General features: G+C 51.7%; 1 protein-coding gene across 1 annotated transcript; it reads right to left on the reverse strand.

The window, feature by feature from the left end:
• Positions 1 to 786: 786 nt before the first annotated feature.
• LOC105065993 (vitamin D3 hydroxylase-associated protein) lies at positions 787 to 17567 on the reverse strand. Its single transcript, XM_074376541.1, is given in 12 exon segments — positions 787 to 826; positions 2019 to 2556; positions 3315 to 3358; positions 3808 to 3907; positions 4997 to 5122; positions 6290 to 6414; positions 6841 to 6881; positions 8189 to 8395; positions 8958 to 9091; positions 9354 to 9503; positions 9761 to 9874; positions 17205 to 17567. Coding segments are annotated over 9 exon segments (1095 nt in total). The 5' UTR covers positions 17400 to 17567; the 3' UTR covers positions 787 to 826; positions 2019 to 2556; positions 3315 to 3358; positions 3808 to 3904.
• Positions 17568 to 19037: the final 1470 nt, after the last annotated feature.

A 19037-nucleotide genomic window follows, 5' to 3' on the forward strand; every position in this document is an offset into this window, starting at 1 on the left:
AAGACACATTAGATAGTATCATTATTGTTATTTTCTCAGAATTCAGGTCAGCAGTTCCACTGGGTAACTCTAGCACTAAAACCAATTTCCAGAAAAAAATAAGTTACTTAATGTCTGACTCAGACACATGCATACTTTTCAGAGCCAATCTGTCTTTCCCTCTCTCCCTCTCACCCAAGTCAGGGCTGATATTTTAGACCATGAATTAAATAGGCCCATGAAAATATTTCCTTTGTGCAAAGCCCTCTCTGAATTAGTAATAGTAGCATTTATTGAACACTTCCTACATACAAGGCTTTATGCTAATTGCTTTACTCTTTCTCAGTTTAACCTTTAACACAACCTGCACGGTAGATGTTTTAATTCTCACTTTCCTGGAGAAGAAACTTGAGGCTCGAGAGGGACAGTGTCCAGTTCAGCTACACAGTAAGCTCCTAACCAGGGGACCTTTGCTCTGCTCCTTTTTCCTGCCTCTGGGATTTACTTTCCCTACAGAAGTGACAAGGAAACCACTGGTTTTGCAAAATATTCTCCCCTAACAAGGACAGAAGCTGACTTGGAGGGCAAATAGTGTGTCCTCAGGAAGAGGGTAAAACTGCAGCGGAAGTGGTGATGGGTAAACAGAAAGAATGACGAACCCCACCCCACCCTCACCTGCCCCAAAAGGGGGAGAGGCAAAGAGGGAAACTGACCTCCTGGAAATTATCTCCGTAGTAGCCCCTGTAGAAGGCCAGTTCCTCCACGTCCTCTAGCGTCACGGTGGTGACGGGCACCACGCCGGCAGAGAAGTTCAGGACGTTGAACAGGGAGAAGTAGGAAAAGCTACCTGTAGGAAGATCCAGTTAAGCCCAGGAAATGAGGGGCTCCGAAAAGACTCAGGTAGGGAAGAATGTGGGTGATCGCCCCCTAGAGTTCCTTCTCGGAACTGCAACCCCTGCTTGCAATAGCCGGTCCAGTGCAGGGTGCCCTCCAGACAGAGGCCTCCTGCTCCCCACAGTGGAGAAAAGGAGGGAATCGGCTCTGTCCAAGCTTTACTCAGTGCAGGGCACTGTGCTGCCCTCTCTACGTTGCTGATTCCTTGACTCCTTTCTACTCCTGAGAGGTGGGGATTACTATTCCCCATGTACAAATGGGAAACCAAGGTGGCAGACAGGTCCACAGGTCCACAGGTCCAGAGGACACCAGGCAGGGCCAAGTGTGGGATGTGCCTTTGGGTAGCCACTGTCGGGGGACCCAGGGGAGAGGAGTCCAGGCTTGAGGTGGGTTTTCATCCTACATGACATCACCTCTGAGACCTGCACCTGTGCTGAGCATGGGACACTGCCCTGTGCTGATGCCTGTGTTTCAGGTGGGCTGGGCTGGGCTGAGGACACCTTTGGAAGTGGGTTATCAGAAAGCACGTTAAGGGTGACTGGATATGCGAGATGAAAGAAGCCAGACCCAAAAGCCTCATACCTTATGATTCCGTTTATATGAAACCCTAGAAGAGGCAAAACTATTGTGACAGAAAGTAGACCAGTGGTTGCCAGAAGTAGGGATGGGGTGAACTGCAAAAGGACATGAGGGAAATTTGGCAGGTGATGGAAATGTTCTATATTTTGATTATGGTGGTGGTTATACAACTATATACGTTTGTCAAAATTCATCAAGTTACACACTCAAAATTGGTGAACTGTATTGCATGTAAATTATACTTCAAGAAAGTTCATTTAAAAAGTGGATAGAAATTGGGATTGACTGCTAATAGACATGGGGTTCCTTTTCAGGGTGACGGAAATGTTCTGGAATGAGATGTGGTAGTGGTTGCATGACATTCTGAATGTACTAAAAAAAAAAAAAAAGCCCACTGGATTATATGCTTTAAAATGGTGAGTTCATGTTATCTCAATTTTATCTCAATTTAAGAATCTTTTTCTAATAGTGAATAGAGACAGAAGTCAAGGCCACGGGGGTTGTGGCAGGACTCGGAAGTCCTGAACTCCTAGTCTCAGCCTCCCCAGGACCCAGTGCCCTCTTACTTGCTGCTAAGGCAGGATAGCCGATGTAGAAGGCAGGGTCCAGAGCTGGCACCAGCAGCACATCCAGGTCCAGGGAACTCCACTTGGCTATGAACTCTTGCTGATATTCCTGCAGGGATAGTGGCAGGCAGGAGGGGTGAGACAAGGTCAGGTGCTCCCAGGCTAAGTCAGGTCAGACACCAGGAAGAATTTCCAGGCTGTGAGATGCAGACTGAGATGAGGGCCGGGGGAGTCAGGGTCTTCCCAGGGGCCAAGGTGAAGGGATGGGAAGTGGGGGTCTCAAGCTGCTGTGACTTGGGGACAATATGTCATCCTGGCCCCAGGGAGACAGACTACATTAATCTCCTAGGTCACCAGGCCTCCCCATCTAAGTGCAGCTGGGCCTCCCCTGCAGGCCAGGACAGGGATCTGCCCCCTGTCAGGCCACTCTTGTCATCACCCAGGTGTCTGCTGCCCCTGTTCCAGCAGTCCCTTGAGGTCTCCCCAGGCATCCATCACCTCCACTGCTGTGTGCTGCTCCCACAGTTTCTTGGGTGTCCTGGGGAATGAGGACGACTGAGAAGTCCAAAGGTCATGGGAGGACTCCCTTTTATACAAATGGGGATATGACACCCAAAACGCTGGGTCTGGCCTCAATACTGTGTCATTAGCTGATAAACTAGGAATGACCCTGTGCCTTGTCCCCCGGTCAAGATCCCCTGCCTGTCCAACATTCCCAAGAGGTTACATTCTCTGGTCAATGCACCCCACCACCGCCAGACACAGGGACTCACAAGCTCCCTCAAACTCACAGGTTGCTTCCCCTAATTTGTGAGGCCCCAGGTAAGTCCTCAGGCTACTCTAGCCCCAATTCCAACCAGCACCTCAACTCCAAGCCCAACAGCAAATCCAAGCGCAAACCCATCTCCCTTCCTACCAACATCCCTACCCCAATTCCAACCTTAACCCCAGTCCCAACTCAAACCAACTCCAACCCTAGCCTCAGTTGTAAACTCAACCGCAACCAAACCTAACCACAACTCAGGCCCAGCCTTTATCCCAACCTAACCCAAAGCTAGCCTAACTCAGAGCTTAAAATTACAAATCAAACCCCAGCCCCAAACCAGCCCCAATCCCAACCCCATTCAAATGTCTCAACTTAACCCCATGTCAGACATGACCCTAAAACCCTAATTAGATCCCCAAGTCTAAATAGCCCTGTCCTCCCCCAGTGGACAAGACCCCCAGCTACATGTTCTTCACTCAGTTCCCATGAAGACTCTTGTGAGCTGGACCTGAGGAGACTCAACCACTCACCCCACTCCACGAATCTCTTCCAAATTTTGGCTAGTTCGGGGGTCCTAGAGGTGGGGAGAGAAAGACCAACTTCAGAAACCATGGAACACCACCAGCCTGCCCAGGACAGGGGTCCATGAAGAGCACTCTGCAACTCCACAAGCCCCTGACCACCTCTCCGAGCCCTGAGCTCCCTCTACTCCCCACCCCCTCGCTAAATCCTCTTCCCTCTCTCTGAGGTACCTCCCACTCTGAGCCTCTCTGAAGCCCCTCCCCTTCTCTAAGCGTCTCTGAAGCTCCCCCTCTGAGCACACTCTTCTCTTTTGACCCCCGACCCCCCTTCTTTCAGTGCCTCTTCTAGTTGGACCCTCCTCTGAGCCACTGCATTCTCTGAGCCTCATCTTCCTCTCTGACCTGGCCCCACCCCCTGTGGAGGCCCCCTCCTCTTTCTGAGCCCCTCTCCTCTCTGGGCCCCTCCTGCTCTGAGTCCCCCCTATTCTGGGCAGACACTCACTATGTACTTCAGGATCCAGGCCCAGAAACACTTGAGTGGGTCTGGCAGACGGAGCAGGCTGACCAAGCCCTTCATGCTGGGGTCCACAATGTCCCACTTACTGAGGAACCACAAACACACAGTTGGTCAGTTATAGCCTTTCAGCCATTGACTGGCTCCTACCCGCCCAGCTCCCCCTCTGTAGATAAGCCATGGAGGGAGGTCAGACCCAAAGAAATGCTTCTGTTCCCACCAGTACCACCCCTGGAATGTGTGCGCCCTGAAGACGCAGCCTGAGTGGGTGACTTGCTGCTTAAGCTCACACAATTAGCCAGAGGCATCCCAGCAGTCCAGGCCTGCAGGTCCACTCCTAGGGCTCAGGTTGCCAGCAGCTCCCTCCCTAATCCTATTTCCACCATGCCCCACATCTGTGTCCTGAAAAATGTACAGCTTCTCCAGAAGGGTAGCCCCTCCATCAGCATACAGACCCCCTGTGAACAGGTGTATGAAGGCATAATCCACACGGGGGACAGAGAATGGGATGACCTGAGGGGACAGAGGCCGAGTCAGGGCCTGGAGCTCCTCCCACCCTGCCCTGTTTTCTCTCTGTCCCTTAGGATTAACAAGAGAACGTCACATCACTCCTCATCTCCTCAGCAGGGCGGGAGAGGCATTTGTGCCATGCCCACTCCCTCACCCCGCACAAAGATGTGACGGAATTCCAGCTACCTGTGACCCCTGCCCCATGCCAAGTGCTTTACTGTGAGCTCATTTAATGTTCACAGCCTCCTAGGGTGGTAGAAAACTGAGGCTCATGGGGGTCAAGGGACTGGGCCCAACAATTCTCAAAGGGGAGGCAGGGCCAGGGCCAGCCACTGGGGCACAGGAGGTGAGGAAGGAGGGGAAGGGGGATTTTGAGGACAGAGAGCTCCTTATAGCCATTGGATGGAGGCGAGAAAAACCCAGGCTATAGGGATTCTAGGAGTGAGTCCCTGAGTCCCCACCACTGAAGGAGGGTGCCTTCCTCACAGAGTGAGGCCCACCCTGCCCCCACCTCCACACCATCAGTCATCTCCAGGAAGCTTAGAGGAAACACAATGATCTCAATAGCTCAAACTTAGATAACTTCCTTTCTCTCCAAGAATGGCCCAGCCAGCATCCTCACAGGTCCATCCTCCCTCCCTCCCTCCCAAGGGCTAAGTAAACTTACCTGGTGTCCTGCATCCTGCAACAGCCTGGAGGTGAGCCTCACAGCCCTGGCCATGCTAGGAGATGGCTGGGTGAAGCCGTCTGATTCATAGTAGCCAATGCGAAGGGGCCGTTTACCGGAGTACACCTGGGAGCAAGAGTGGCTGGGTAGAGCTCTGAGAAGAGATTGGCCTCACTCTCTCCAGGAGCCAGACTTGTAGGCTGAGGCCTTGGGCCACAACTGCCCTCACTCAATCCACAGGGGCTCCCTAAGAGCCCCCTGGAGCATCCCTATATATTTTCAGGCTCTGGGTCCTCTGGAGAAACTTCTGGAAGTCACTCATGGTGGCATGTGTGACTGGATAGCTGGAGTGGATAGGTAGACAGATGATAGATAGATTCGTGAGCCATGAGTGGGTGTACATATGAGACGGTGATGGGTGGGTTGGCAGAGGGATGAACGGATGGATGGGTGGCTGGATGAATGGATGGTTGAAGTTGAATGAGTGGGCAGGCAAGTAGATGGATAGATACAAATATCTTGATGCTAAGGAACTGTCAGGAGGAGGAAGAGATCAATAGAGGCAAATAATGGATGGCAGACAACGATCACAGGTTGACTGTACCAGGATGAGTGTAGGCAATCAGATAAATAAACCCGATAAATGGTAGACAGACACTCTCCCCACTGAGACGGTTCTGGAGTCAGACAGGGCTGGGCTCAATGCCAATTACCAGCTACATGATCATCAGCAAGTCATTTCACTTCCCTTAGTTTCCTCACCTGTAAGTGGGAGGAGCAATGTGCATTCTACAGAGTGAGTGTTATGATGAACTACAAAGAGCCTGCACAGAGTAGGCACCGATAAGTGAATAAATTAATGAATAAATGAAGACTGTCAGAGCTGGAAGGTTCTGGAGCAATCTGGTCCAACCTCTTCATTGTAGTGATGAGAAAACTGAGGCCGAGACAAGAGATGTGGCTTGGCCAGGATTACCTAGAGGGCTAAGAGCCCAGCTTCACTTGATACCAGGCTCTCTAAACCACACTTGCTGAGCATTCTGCCTGTGTGTTTTGGGTACGTGATTTGGAGTCCCTCTCTGGGGGTAATATCATCTATGACTCCAGGTAGCAGAAAACCCAAAGTAGCTGGTGTCCAGCAGGGGCAGGAGACAAACATGACTGAGCGTGTGGGCTTCCTGCTCTCAGCACCTTGGTCTGGGAAAGGAGGACTTCACAGGGGAAGGTCAGACAACAGACAGGTCAATGAGGGGAGGGAGGGAGCCCTCCAGGCCTGCTCCCCACCCAGCTCACCTCCTCCCTGAAGGGCAGGGGGGGCACAGTGGGGTCCAGTCGGTGCATGTCCTCACTCAGCAGCGCTCGTAGGCACAGCGCCAGACTCTCCACATCCCGAGCCATGGGGCCAGCCGCTGTGGTCACTGCACAGAGAGGGTGGAGGGAGACAGATACCCCACATCTTTTCTTCTCTGGGGACCCCTCTGCCTGGCCTCAGAAGGTGAGGCTCAGGGCCATGATCAGGGCCAAAGGAAGAGGCCCTGGTGTCAGGGGTTGAGGATGGGCGGAGTTGGTAGGCTGGCCAAAGCTGCTCTGGTGCAAGATAGGGGAATCACTTCTGGGGAAGAACATGGAGAAAGCAGCAGAAGACATTAAAGCTAAAGAGCAGGAAGCTCTCATTGGGGCAAGAGTCACTGGGTTAGGGAGCCACACAGTCCCTTCTCCCAGATTCCTTGACCACAAGTGGGGCTGGTCTGTCTGAGATACAGGACGAGTGAAGCGACCTTGGGAGGAAGGCTGGCAGGTTCGTCTTTGAATGGGTGTGGCCACAGACACAGACAGGAGCTTACCTGATTTCTTGCCCTTGACCGCAGAGGTGACTCCAGAGGAGCTGCAAAACCCCACCCATCCAGAGCCCAGCTCAGCACGTGAAGGAAGGACTTGGGTGCCAATGAGGCTTGAGCACCCAGTCAGTGCCCTCCCCAGGGCCCAGCACACAGGAATAGGAGCTGCATTAACCTCCCCATGACTCTTTACTGCCCACAGCATAAAGTATGAGCTCTTTGACTCTCCTTCAAGGCTCTGAAGTATCAACTCCTTCCAGAGCTTCCCCTTCCACACACACGTATGCTCCAGGCAAAATAGGCTCCTTACAGACTTGCAGCCTTCTAGATTCCACTCCAACTCGGTTTGTCCATCCTTCAAAACCAAGTTCAAATGCTGTCTCCTCCAGGAAGCCTTCCCTGCCTTCTCCCTGCTTCTGAAAGTTTAAAGTCTAGGCTTTTAATAAATCTCTGTTAAAGAAAATGTCAGCTTCATCCTTTGAGTTCCCATAAGCTTTGAACCTCTCCTAGAGCCTCGATCACTTGCTGACTAAGCCATTTGGATGTCTAAGAGCACAACAGGGCCAGGGGCTGGGTCTGAGAGTGCTCTGTGTCCCCCAAAAAGGGGCCACCCCAGTGTAGGTACTCAGAATGGGGCTGAAAGATAGGTGGATGGGTGGACAGATGTGTGGATGAATGCAAGATGGATGGAAAGATTAATGGATATATATGGATGGATGGGTGGGTAGATGGATGAATGGAGGCAAATATGGATTGATAGATAGATGGCTAGATGAGTGGATGGACAAATGAATAAACCAATGACAGGAAGGATGTGTGTAAGTTTTTCTAGAACTGGAATATTTGTCCACTTTGTTCACTGATGCATCCCAAGTACCTAGTATAGTGTCTGGCACAGAGTAAACATTCATTAAGTATTTCTCAAATAAATCAAATGGTAAATGAATGCTGAAATTGTCTGATGGATGGAGACTAGGATGATGACTGCATTTGTGGATGAATGGATGAGGGATGGCTATAAATGGATAAATGGATGGATTGATGAATGAGAAAGGGGAAAGGTAGGTAGATGGATAGATATATAGATGAATGAGTTAACAAATGAATGAAGTAATGAGTGAGTGGAAGGTCTGTTCCACTGCCACCTGTACCAAATATGGTGTGTTTAGCTGTGGCTGAGGCAGGAGTAATGTGAAGCCCTCCTAACTTCACCCACTTCCCCTAGTACTGAGCTGAGTGGATGAGGGCTGATGAGTGAAACAGGTCCCCCTACTCCCCTAGACCCCCAGTTCCTCCAGGCTGGGCTGAGCCCACCCACACCACTACCACCACCACCACCACCACCACCGAGTACCTGAGGCGGGATCCTGTGGTCCGGAGGCCACAGACACCACAAAAGCTGGCTGGAATGCGGATACTGCCACCAGTGTCAGTACCCATGCCCAGAATGGAACCCCCTTCTGCCAGCAGCGCTCCCTCGCCCCCTGAGGAGCCCCCGGGTGTCTTCTTTAAGTTCAAGGGGTTCAAAGTCTGTCCATAGATGGGGTTGCTGCAACCAAAGCTGAGGAAAGCAGGAGAAAAGGGGCTGGGAGGAGAAGGCTTAACTGGAGAAGCCGCCCTGCCCATAGAGAGGCTGACTTCCCTGGAGGTCACCCCCAGGGCCCGTGAGCTCCTCCCTGGGGCTGGAAACCTCCTGGTGTCTCTTTGGCTGAGTTGAGGGGCAGGAAAGACCAACCATGACTCCTAAAATAAGGACCAAGGAGAACACAGCTCTGCTGTCAGAATTGGGTACAGGTTACAAAAACAGAAATAGATACACTAAGGGCTGACGGAGGTGGGGGAGAATAGGGGATGAGAAGAACCATTAGAAGCTGGGATAGAAACAGATGTAACTTTTCAGAACCTGACAGCCCTTAAACACCATGGAGTCCACCCACATGTTGTAAGATGAAGAAATCTAGGCTCAGAGGGCAGAAATGACTTGCCCAAAAATCTCAGTCCTGGAGGTCTACATGACTGGCCCCCACCTCACCCTCGGTCCTGAGTCAGGACTTTCAGCTGCCGCTTGATCCTGGGCCCAGTCCCAGCCTCAGACCCCGCCTGGGCCTGCCTGCTGCAGAGACCTGAGCAGTGTCTGGGGAATGTTGGTCTTAACGAAGGGAATAGCTCCATGGGCCTTGAGCACTTTGACAATGACCCCATCCTGGGCCGCCGGCTTCTCCAGGAACTAGGCCAGGCCACATGTAGAGTCATGGCCCTGCAAAGAAGTGACACGGGGGTCGGGGTAGAATCACCCAGCAGACTCCCATCCCAACTCCCACGCATTCTCACAAGTGCTGCCCCCTTAGAAGGACTCATAGGTGTCAGAAGAGCACGGTGGTTAAGATTTTGGGTCCGGGAGCTGGACTGCTGGGTCCAGTTTCCAAATGGCCACTTTCTAGCTGTACAGCCTTGATTAAGTAACTTGCCTGATGTCACACACTCAGATGTACACATGCGCATGTACCCTCAGGGCTCACCATGCAGTCAAAGTTGTCCTTGAGGCTGATGGGGACCCCGTAGAGAAGGCCCCTCTCACTCTTCTTGAGTTTCTTCAATGCCTGCAGTTGCTCCTCGCATTCCCCCAGGAAATCCGTCAGGCAGTTCACCTCGTGGTGCACCTTCAGTGCCTGAGCAGCATTGAGGGAGACCAGCTAAGGGCTCAGGGGAAGGCCAGAGACAGGGCACTGAGTCACTCCAGCCCCTCCACCCACCCTGACTCAGAGCAGAAGTGCCAGATGACTGTGGCATGTGCCCCCTCCCAAGCTAGCTGCAGCACCACGGGGTTACACCTGTCCCCAACTCCTCTAAGTAGAACAATGACAGGTGACATCTCCCAGTCCAGCCCAGAGCCCTGGGGCCCAGAGTCCTGACCCCTGGCCCCCACCTCCTCTAAATAGCTGCAGAGGACGCTCTCCAGACTCAGCTCGTCAGCCCGCAGCTTCTGGGCCAGTTTCTCCAGGGGCAGCTCCAGTATGGGCTTGGGGTCCAGCTCTGGCTCCTGCGGAGATGGGGCCGGACAGATGTCAGACTGCTCCACTCAGGCCCCCACACACTCAACATCACACCCACATACTCCAGAAGACACAGTGTTCTCGTCCCTGTGCTCACCCTTAGCATTAACAACACTTCCTGGTCTGTCTCCAGGTTGGCATGAAAGCCCCACAGGGGTTCAGGTGTTCTCTTCTCTCTCTGCCTCCCCAGTGCCCAGCCCAGAACCCAGCCCAGAGGAGGGCCTGCCCCCTGGTGCTGCTATCCAGCCAGGGCACCAGTGGAGCGGGAGCGACTCTACATGTGCCCTTTGGGACTCAGGGGTTCTGGAAAGTGAGGCTTGGTTCTGTGCGGTTTGCCTTCAGGGGTCACCCCAGCATCCCACCTTTCCTTCTTCTCTAGTCTTCCCACTCCTGCTGAGGCAGGAAGCCCCATAAAAAGACCAGCAGGACCCCTAGGCAGGGCTGCTGCTCTCCTCCCAGCACTGTCCAGTTCCCTGGCCCAGAGGCTCTATCTCACTCTTTGCCTCTAAAGCGGCTAACTTACACCTAAAATTTTATTGGTTCCCTGAGCTCATTTCTGATTGGTTATTTCCTTCACTCCTGATTGGTTATTACTCTCATTTCTGATTGGTCCACTTCCCTAACTTCTGATTGGTCCATTTGTAATACTTTATTTGCATGGAGCTCACTCCTGATTGGTTATTTCTCTCACTCCTAATTGGTCCATTCCCCTCACTCCTGATTGGTTATTTCTCTCACTTCTGATTGGTCTATTTCTACAAAGCTTGCTCCTGGTTGGTCAACTTCTGTTATATTTTATTTACATATGATGTTGCAAAAATGTAAAACTGGCAGCCTATAAAAAGCCTGTGTAACCCTATAGACGTGGTCTAGAGCTTAAAGTGTTAACTCTTGTGGGGTCACTGGCATAATAAAGCTGATTTCTGCAACTCTCTGAGTGCTGATTGGTCTCTCTCCCGGATCCAGGTTGCTGTTACAACTGAGCTGTAATACCGAATTGTAACACATTTTTCTGCAACACTGCTGCTCTGACCTTGGGGAAGGGCAAGATCCAGCTTGGGTGGCAGGAGAGCTGGGAGCCGGCCTTGACCACAGCACTAGTCAGCTTGGTAACTGGGGCTAGTCCCTTCCCCTCCCCTGGCCTAAGTCTCCTCGGAGAGGAAAGGATCAGAAGTCAAACAGCCATGCAGGAGATCACAGACACGACCCCTCCCCAGCTGCTCTGAGCCCAGCCCTTCAGGGAGTGAGGCAAGGCCTAACACCAGCCCTCAGGCCTCGTCAGGGCCAAGCGTGACATGACAAGGACCTAGCACAGAGCAGGCACTCAGGAAGCAGTTGTCTTCGTTTGTCCCCCATGGTCCCAGCAGAGACCCTGATGCCTGCCAGCTGGAGTGGGTTGAATGGGAGACAGCATGGTGGGCCTTTCTTGGTCCTAGAGGGGAGGGATGGGAGACAAAGGGAGTTCCCTGGGAGGTTGGGGGCCCCAGGGCTTCTTGGATTTGTCCTAGTCTTCCCCTCACACTCCTCTGCAGCACCTGACTCTCAGGCACTTTCCATCTGGAAACTCTATGTCTTCAACTTTCCTGGCTTCCTGACCTTTGGCGGCTCCTTCTCAGTCTCCTCTGCCCCTCTTGCCTCTGGTAAATGTTGGCTTCCTCCCTCCCTCCCTGCCCACCCTCCTTGGGTGACCTGGACGGCCACATGGGCCACATGGGGCCCAGACCTCCCTGTTTCTCCAGTCCAGGACTACCTCCTGCTAGGCCTCAGACCCATTCACCCACCCACTGGTGCACAGACACCCAGGACTCATCGTTTTTCTGTCAGATCTTCTTCTTCTTCTTTTTTTTTTTTTTTTTTTGGCAAGGAGGTAATTATGTTTATTTGTTTTATTTATTTTTGGAGGAGGTACTGGGGATTGAACCCAGGACCTCCTGGATGCTAAGCATGCACTCTACTGCTTAAGCTATACCCTCTCCAAGCCTGTTCTTCTTCATGAGATTCCCAGTTGATGATACTATGTCACCAAAGCAGTAAATCTCAGGATGACTCTGGAGCCCCTCCTCACACCCAAGTTCTTATAATAGTATAAACACTAACACGCAATCACATGTAAGTGTTATAACACTTATCACTTACCGTGTGCCTGGCCACATTCCAGGCACTTTACACGTAGTAGCTCATAACTACTTCTTACAACAGCCCTAGGGGGCAGGTCATACTATTTTCTCACTTTACACCTGAGGCACACAGAGCTACTTACCCAAGGACTCGGAGTCACACTGGGCAGGGCAGCCCCAGTGACCATTCTTTTATCCACACATAATGCTGATAGGTGGTTCTGCCTCCTTCACATCTCCCACCTTTGACGCCTCGGACTCCCTCCTGCCTACAACCTTCTCTGTCTGTCCATTTTATCACAGCCTCCTCACTGGCCTTCCTGCCTCTAGTCTCTACCTCTCCAGCTCAACCTTTTCACTGCAGCCTGGGTGATCCTTTTCAGACCTTGTAAACCACAAATCTGACCATAGGTCCCAGTTGCTCTCAGAATAAAGTTGCAACACCATTCTCCTCAGCATGGTTTACAAGGCTTTCACCAGAAACATACAACATGTCCACCATATAGATATACCAAGATTCTCAGGTACTAAGTACTTACTGCACGGCTGGGAACAGTGTCAGGCACTTTGCCTGCACCATTGCATTAAATCCTCACAGAAACCCTTAGATAGGTGCTCTTAGCATCATTTCCATCTGACAGATGAAGGCAACTGGGCACAGAGGCTAAGTCTCTTGCCCAAGGTCATAAAGGTGGGGAGACTTAAGCTGAGGTCATCAACAGCTTCACCGCTGCCCTCCAATGGCTCTTGGGAGGGAAACTTCTCTGATGAAGCACGTCCTGGGTGCCAGGCACTATACTAGGCCCTTCCCTTGCCTGGGGCCGGGTGGGCCCATCTCACCAGCCTCCTCTTGCCCTGTCCCCTGCTCCTGTAACTGCTGCTCTCGCCACACTGCCTAGTCCCTCTGCTCACAGTGTCATTTTACCATTTCGGTGCCTCCCCAGCCTGTGCACCACAGGGACTCTCAGGAGGGCCTGAACATGGATCACACCTGGACAGAGCAGGCATTTGGCTGGAATGCACCTCAAGAACTGCACCCACCATGGTTAGAATATTGAAATCCTTCTGAGTCACTTGGCAAAAAGCCACACCCTTGAGCACTGCATGACCCCAGCTGCCATGGCCCCTCTCTGGGACTGCACCCTCTCTTCATGGCCCAGCAAGTAAAGGGCTCCTCTATGCACAGCCTTTGACACCCTCAGGGGTCATGGAGGGCCAGCCTGTGCTCATCCCTTGCCCTGCTCCCCCTAGCCCCAAGGAGCCCCACCAGCCCTGCCAGGGACTACCCAGAGTTCACCCATCCACAGGCACACCACCAAGACTGCATGGCAGCCCCAGTTCCTACATATCCACCTGGAGAGGTGGCACCCCTGGTGGCACCCTGTGGGCAAGTTCCCAGTGTCCATCTGGACACCTGTGGCTGCTGCTTCCCTGCTGTTGTCCTTGCACGGCCACTGGTGAAAATGGCACCTCTCAGGGAGCTGGGGAGAGGTGAGGGGAGCAGGCCAGGGGATGCTGATGGGGGCCACTGCAGGCCCTGCTGGGATTGCTCCTCTGCCTGTGCTCCAGTGACCTGGGGTGGGGACTTCAAGGGTCCAAGAAAGCCTTTTTGCCAACCCTGATGAGTAGAACAAATCTACTAGAATAAATTCATTGAAACCCGCTAAAACTCACTAAACTCACTAAACTCACTAAAAGCCCACTCAGCTAAGGGCAACAACTTTAGTTTTATTACTAAAATAGGAACTACACTTGGAGAGTGCTTGCTGGGTACCCAGGTACCACTGTAAACATTTATTAACTCCCTTGCTTACTATAATTATAAACATCACCCCATTGTAGAGATGAGGAGATTAAGGCACAGAGGAGATACTTAAAATGTAAGCATCAGAGTCAGGATACAAACACAGACAACCTGGCACTCTCTTAACTACCACATCTGTGTTACTCAACTTCTCAGGGAACCTGTAAGATGAGGTTCCATGTAACTTATGTGACATGCTCATAACAGTGTTTATGACTTAGTTGACAGCAGAGACACTTGACTATGCAAAATCTCAGAAGGCATTGGAAGAGCTAGAGAATTATGAATGTAACTGCTCCTGGTTCAGCCAAAGCTGAGCAAGGACTCAACTTAAGGAACAGTAACATTGATGTTGAGAGAAAGTCTTCTTAATGAGACTGCAAGTCATCTAATGACTCAGCTTACTGAGAGATCTTTGAAAGACTGGGACATCCTCAAAAGATGGTAGCCATATCAGAAGATTCCCCACAAATTTTCTAAAAATCAACAAATTATTTGGAAATTATTTGAATAATTTGATGAAAGAATTGAGCCTCAACTTGTATCACTTTTAAGCCATTTGAACCTGTGGTTTAGTTTGGAAAAAATCATCACCTCCTGCTGAGTCCCATGGGTCCATGGACATCTGCTTTCTCCACCCTCAGCTGGTGCTGCCTCATATTGTGGTTTGAAAATCAAAGAAAATATACTTTAAAGTTTTTAGTAAATTGATTTATTATTAATATTTCCAAAGTGGTTGTTAAATATGTTTAATATCACAAAACCCCTCAACCCTCAGGGTGGCCAATTTCCACCTGAGGTGACCAGAGTCTCCTGGTCAGCAGCCTTTAGCCAGTGGACCCTATGAATATTATTTTCTATGTGTTCTATAGAAACACTGCCTTATCTCAGAACTTTCTCTCTCTGGTACTGCTTTTCCTGTTCCTTCCTCCTTTTGAAAAACTCCTACACATCTTACAAGGCTCAGCTCCAACATCACCTCTCAGTGCAGCGTCTCCAGACAGAGCAGATAACACAGCCGCTGAGTCCCTCAGCTCCATGGGCATCTGGCCTTCACCACACTCAGCTGAGCCACCTCCCATCATGGTGTTACGGAAACGACAGGCCAGTCAAGAAACAAGCACCACTCGGAGGGTTGGAGTACTCAGATGTATTACGCCGGCGGGCTCAGAGGGGCTTCTGTTCCAAAGCTCTGAGCACCTCCAAGACGTGCACATGAGGTTTTATAGGGTAAAGTACAAGCTTGGGGTATTTGGCCAATAGGCATGGAACAGCTTTAGCAGCATTATCATCACAAAAGTGGAGGCAGGGAGGCAGCAAAACAAATATTCCAAAGCCAGATATGTATTTTTGAAAATCCAGCTGGCTAGCAAAAAACATAAACAGCAAACCAACACTGATAAACTTAGATTTACAAGTTAGTCCAGCAGAACTCAGATCAGTATTCCAATACTTAGACTTGTGAGTTATCTTGTTAGACCAGCCCAGCTTTTCCTTCACAATGGTTTGCACAGCTCTGTGTCCACCACACCCCACCCAGATTAGGAGCATCTCTTAAGGCAAGTCTGGGTCAGATGTCAGAGCCATCTGGGTAATGAATTGTCCCCGGGGTCCTGCAGAGGCAAGACCCAGGAGAATCTTTTGTCAAATTATCCTAAATTGAACTGAATTGGATTTGTTTGAACCCTGCGAGGGTTTGACCTATGTTTCAGCCTCCCACCTGCCTGGGACAGAAATCTGGTCACCTAAGGCCTTGAGGGTAGCCCTGGCAGAGGAATAACCTGACTGTGAAAGTGCCCAGGACAGATCTGTATAGCTTTGTTGGGAAGAGAGTAAGATGCTGAGAGCGAAGAGGGCTGTAGCCTTGAGGGGAGGCTGGAGACACCATGAATGAACGAACTCATCCCAAACCCTTCACATGCCTCCAGCCAACCAGACAGACACCTTCCTTCCAGTTACCCAGACCAATAACTGCATACCCCAGACGCCCACACATATACCAGGCAGGTGCCCAGATGCACACAGAACCATATGTCCTCACACATCAGACACACGACCATCCATGTACATGCTCAACCAAACATTCAGACCCGACTAACCACACATATCTAGACGTATATATGCCAATCAGTTACACAACACATACACACTCAGCCAGGCACACACACCAAGGCACAAAGCCAAACACAGGCAGTACACGGCCAGACACACACCCAGCCAGCAAACAATAAAACGCCAGCAGGAGGCACACACAAGCAGACCCTGGTGTTTGCAGTAGAGGAACCTAAACTCACCACGACACACAGATGGGGCCTCCCCACGCACACAGGAATCCTCTCCATCATGTGGATTCGCCACAGCAACCCCATTAGCCCAGATTTTCTCCTCATCAACCAGGGAGGGGCAGCTGCTCTCTGGGGGCAGATTGATTTATCCAACTAATTAGCCCCAATTAATATTAATACACATTCTCAGAAACGGCAGCAGCTAGGGCAGAGAAGCTGCCCATTGGGGCCATCAATCACCGTCCAGGGGACGGCAGAGGACACACAGAAACTCCAGAGCATGGGGACAGTACCTCAGGCACTGCCCAACCCCCACTTCGTTGGCTCCCAGAGGGAGTCCACCACCCTCAACCCAAGTTGAGGACCCCAAGATACCGCAAGCCCACCTCTCTTCTTGGGCAGTGGAGGAGCCCAAGGCCCAGAAAGGGGCTGTCACATCCTACAGGACACACAGCAAATCACCGGCACAATATAAAGTGACTCTTTTCCTCTCATTCTCACCCTCCCTCTGCCGCTCTGCGCAAGCTTTGCAGACATACCCACAGCTCAACACTTTACTGCAAGTCCCAGCCCAGCCATAATGCCTGCCTCAGTGCCTTACAATATCCCTAATGAAGCTGTCCAAGCCCCCTTTTAAGAAACACATCCTCCTGGGAGGACCGCATCTCCACTGACCCCCTGTGCTTTGCAACTGTCACGTGCTCAGCAAACATTCACAGGACGGATGAGAGGCAGAATGTGTAGACTAGGGTCCCGTCCCAAGGAGGTTTAGGGGCCCCCAAGGGCTGAAAGAGGCCTGGCCTTCTACCTCTAATTGCTTCCATCAGTTTATTTTATTTCAGCAAACAACCCAAATGAACACCCCATGTTTCTGAGCCCTGTGCAGGGTACTGAGAGAAAGAGAAAACACATTGCCCCGCCCCCAACCTCAAGGGGCTCAAAGAACACAGATGGAGGAGTAACTAATTGACAAGGAGCTGGGGGTGGGGGCTGCCCCCAGCTCCCTGTCTTCTGAAAGAGATGGGGAAAGGGGAGGCGCCCTCTCCTGAGGTGGGATCCACCTACTGGGACTAAGGGCTGGGGGGGGTCTCAGGGATCACAGTCCACACACCTGCTGCCGCAGACGCCGCGCCAGGGCTTCCATCTTCTGCATCGCCACCTCCCTGCGCTTCTGTGCCCTGGGGATCTTGTTGCGGGCTGGAGCATGCTGCCAGGAGAGCAGGGTGGCCCCCAGCAAGGCAGACCCCAGCAGGGCCAGCAAGAGTAGTGGCACCAGGAAGTAAGACAGCCAAGCTGCCCCAGGCATTGTGGAGCCTGTATGGATGTGTCAGTTTCTTCCTCAGAAACACTGCCTACTTATCTATTGCGAGAGCACCCTCCCACGTCTGTTCTCCCAAGGGGCAGGAGCCACGGCCCCAGGCATGGCAGAACCCAATCTCCTCCCAGCTAGTTCTTACCCATGTCTGGACTTGCCCCTGTCTGGACCAAGTCCCCAAGCAGAGGAACAGGCTTTGGTAGAAACTAGCCTGAAGGAGAACCCAAGCCTGCAGGTGGGCGGGTGACCAGGTTCTGATTGCACATCCTTCATGTCCTCTGTCCTTCAGACACCCCACCCTAGTCTGACCTGCACCAGTTCTGGACAGGGTTGTCCCTGAGGTTTCCTGTGATTTTTCAGGATAATCACCAACTCCCTTAGCATGGCTCACAGGCCACTTGAGGTAGACTGAACAGGATCTCGGTCTACCCAGAGACAGCAGCTCACTCTGGGGGGTGTCTGGGGTCCAGGCAGAGAAGAAAGGGAGGGACACCTGGGGAAGTGTCCCGAAAGTATCCATCCCAAGAGAGATGATGCAAGGAAGTGAGGACGGAAGGAGGTACGCATAGCCGCACCCCTGCCACCCCTGCTGGACTTTCATTCTTGACTCCCAAGCAAGGCCACACTGCTGCCCCTGGGATTCCAGCCTCCCCAGGCTATTGGTTCTCACTTCCAGGCTCATCTCCCATTTTCTCATTGGTCTAGGGAGCATGAAGGGATGGAGTCTGTGGTGGGGAAGGGTCGGGTGAGGAGGTAGAGGTGAATTCCTGGAGAACGGGCAGGAAAGACCCGGGAAGATGTGGAGCAGTAGAGCAGAAGGGACTTGATTTGGGAGCCCCTCCACTCTTGTTTCCACCCAGTCCTTTGTCTCAAAGTAGGAGAGAGCAGCTGTCTGCCACAACTGAGTCTGCCAGTCATTGTGACCAGGAAATGGTGGCTCCACCCTCAAGGCTGGGAAGTCAGAAGCAGATCTGGTGGGAAGGAGATGAGTTTGTGGTTGGTAATGTTGAGTCTGAGCACCAGAGGGTTGCCCAGGGCCAGATGTGGAGTCAGCAGTTGACCTGTTGGCCACAACCTAAAGGGTAACCCTGAGGTCATCTACCCTCTAACACTATTTGCGAACTCAAGAGGGCCTCTGGAACTAGCCCCCCTTGTTGGCAGACTCCCCACGTCCTTCCTCCTCTTTCCCACCATTCCCATCCCCACACTCACCGCTCCCTCACTGAACCCTGGCTTCACTGACAGCTCAGCTCCTCACCCCAGCCGTTGGCCATCGAGTGGCCACACCACGCCTGCAGCACCCCGGGACTTGTTACATCACCCTTTCCTGAGTTGCACCTGCCATTACATCACCCTCCTTGTATCTCCTCATTATATCTGCCATTCAGTCAAACTATCTTGCTTATTTTTTAATTTAGTTCTTGTTTCCCTCCCTAGAAAATAAGTTCCAGAAAAGCAAGTACCTTGTCAGCCTTTTTCAAAGTGACTGGCACATTTCAAGTGCTCAATATTTCAAAAGTGGAGGAATGATAGATGGGTCAAGCCCTCTACTCCTGCCTTGACCTCTGTGTATTTCCACTGGCCCCTTTCTAGCAGCACTTAGTAAGTCTCTCCCATCTTAAAAAAAAA

The sequence above is a fragment of the Camelus bactrianus genome, chromosome 13 (genome assembly GCF_048773025.1).
Source record: "Camelus bactrianus isolate YW-2024 breed Bactrian camel chromosome 13, ASM4877302v1, whole genome shotgun sequence".
Lineage (NCBI taxonomy): Eukaryota > Metazoa > Chordata > Mammalia > Artiodactyla > Camelidae > Camelus > Camelus bactrianus.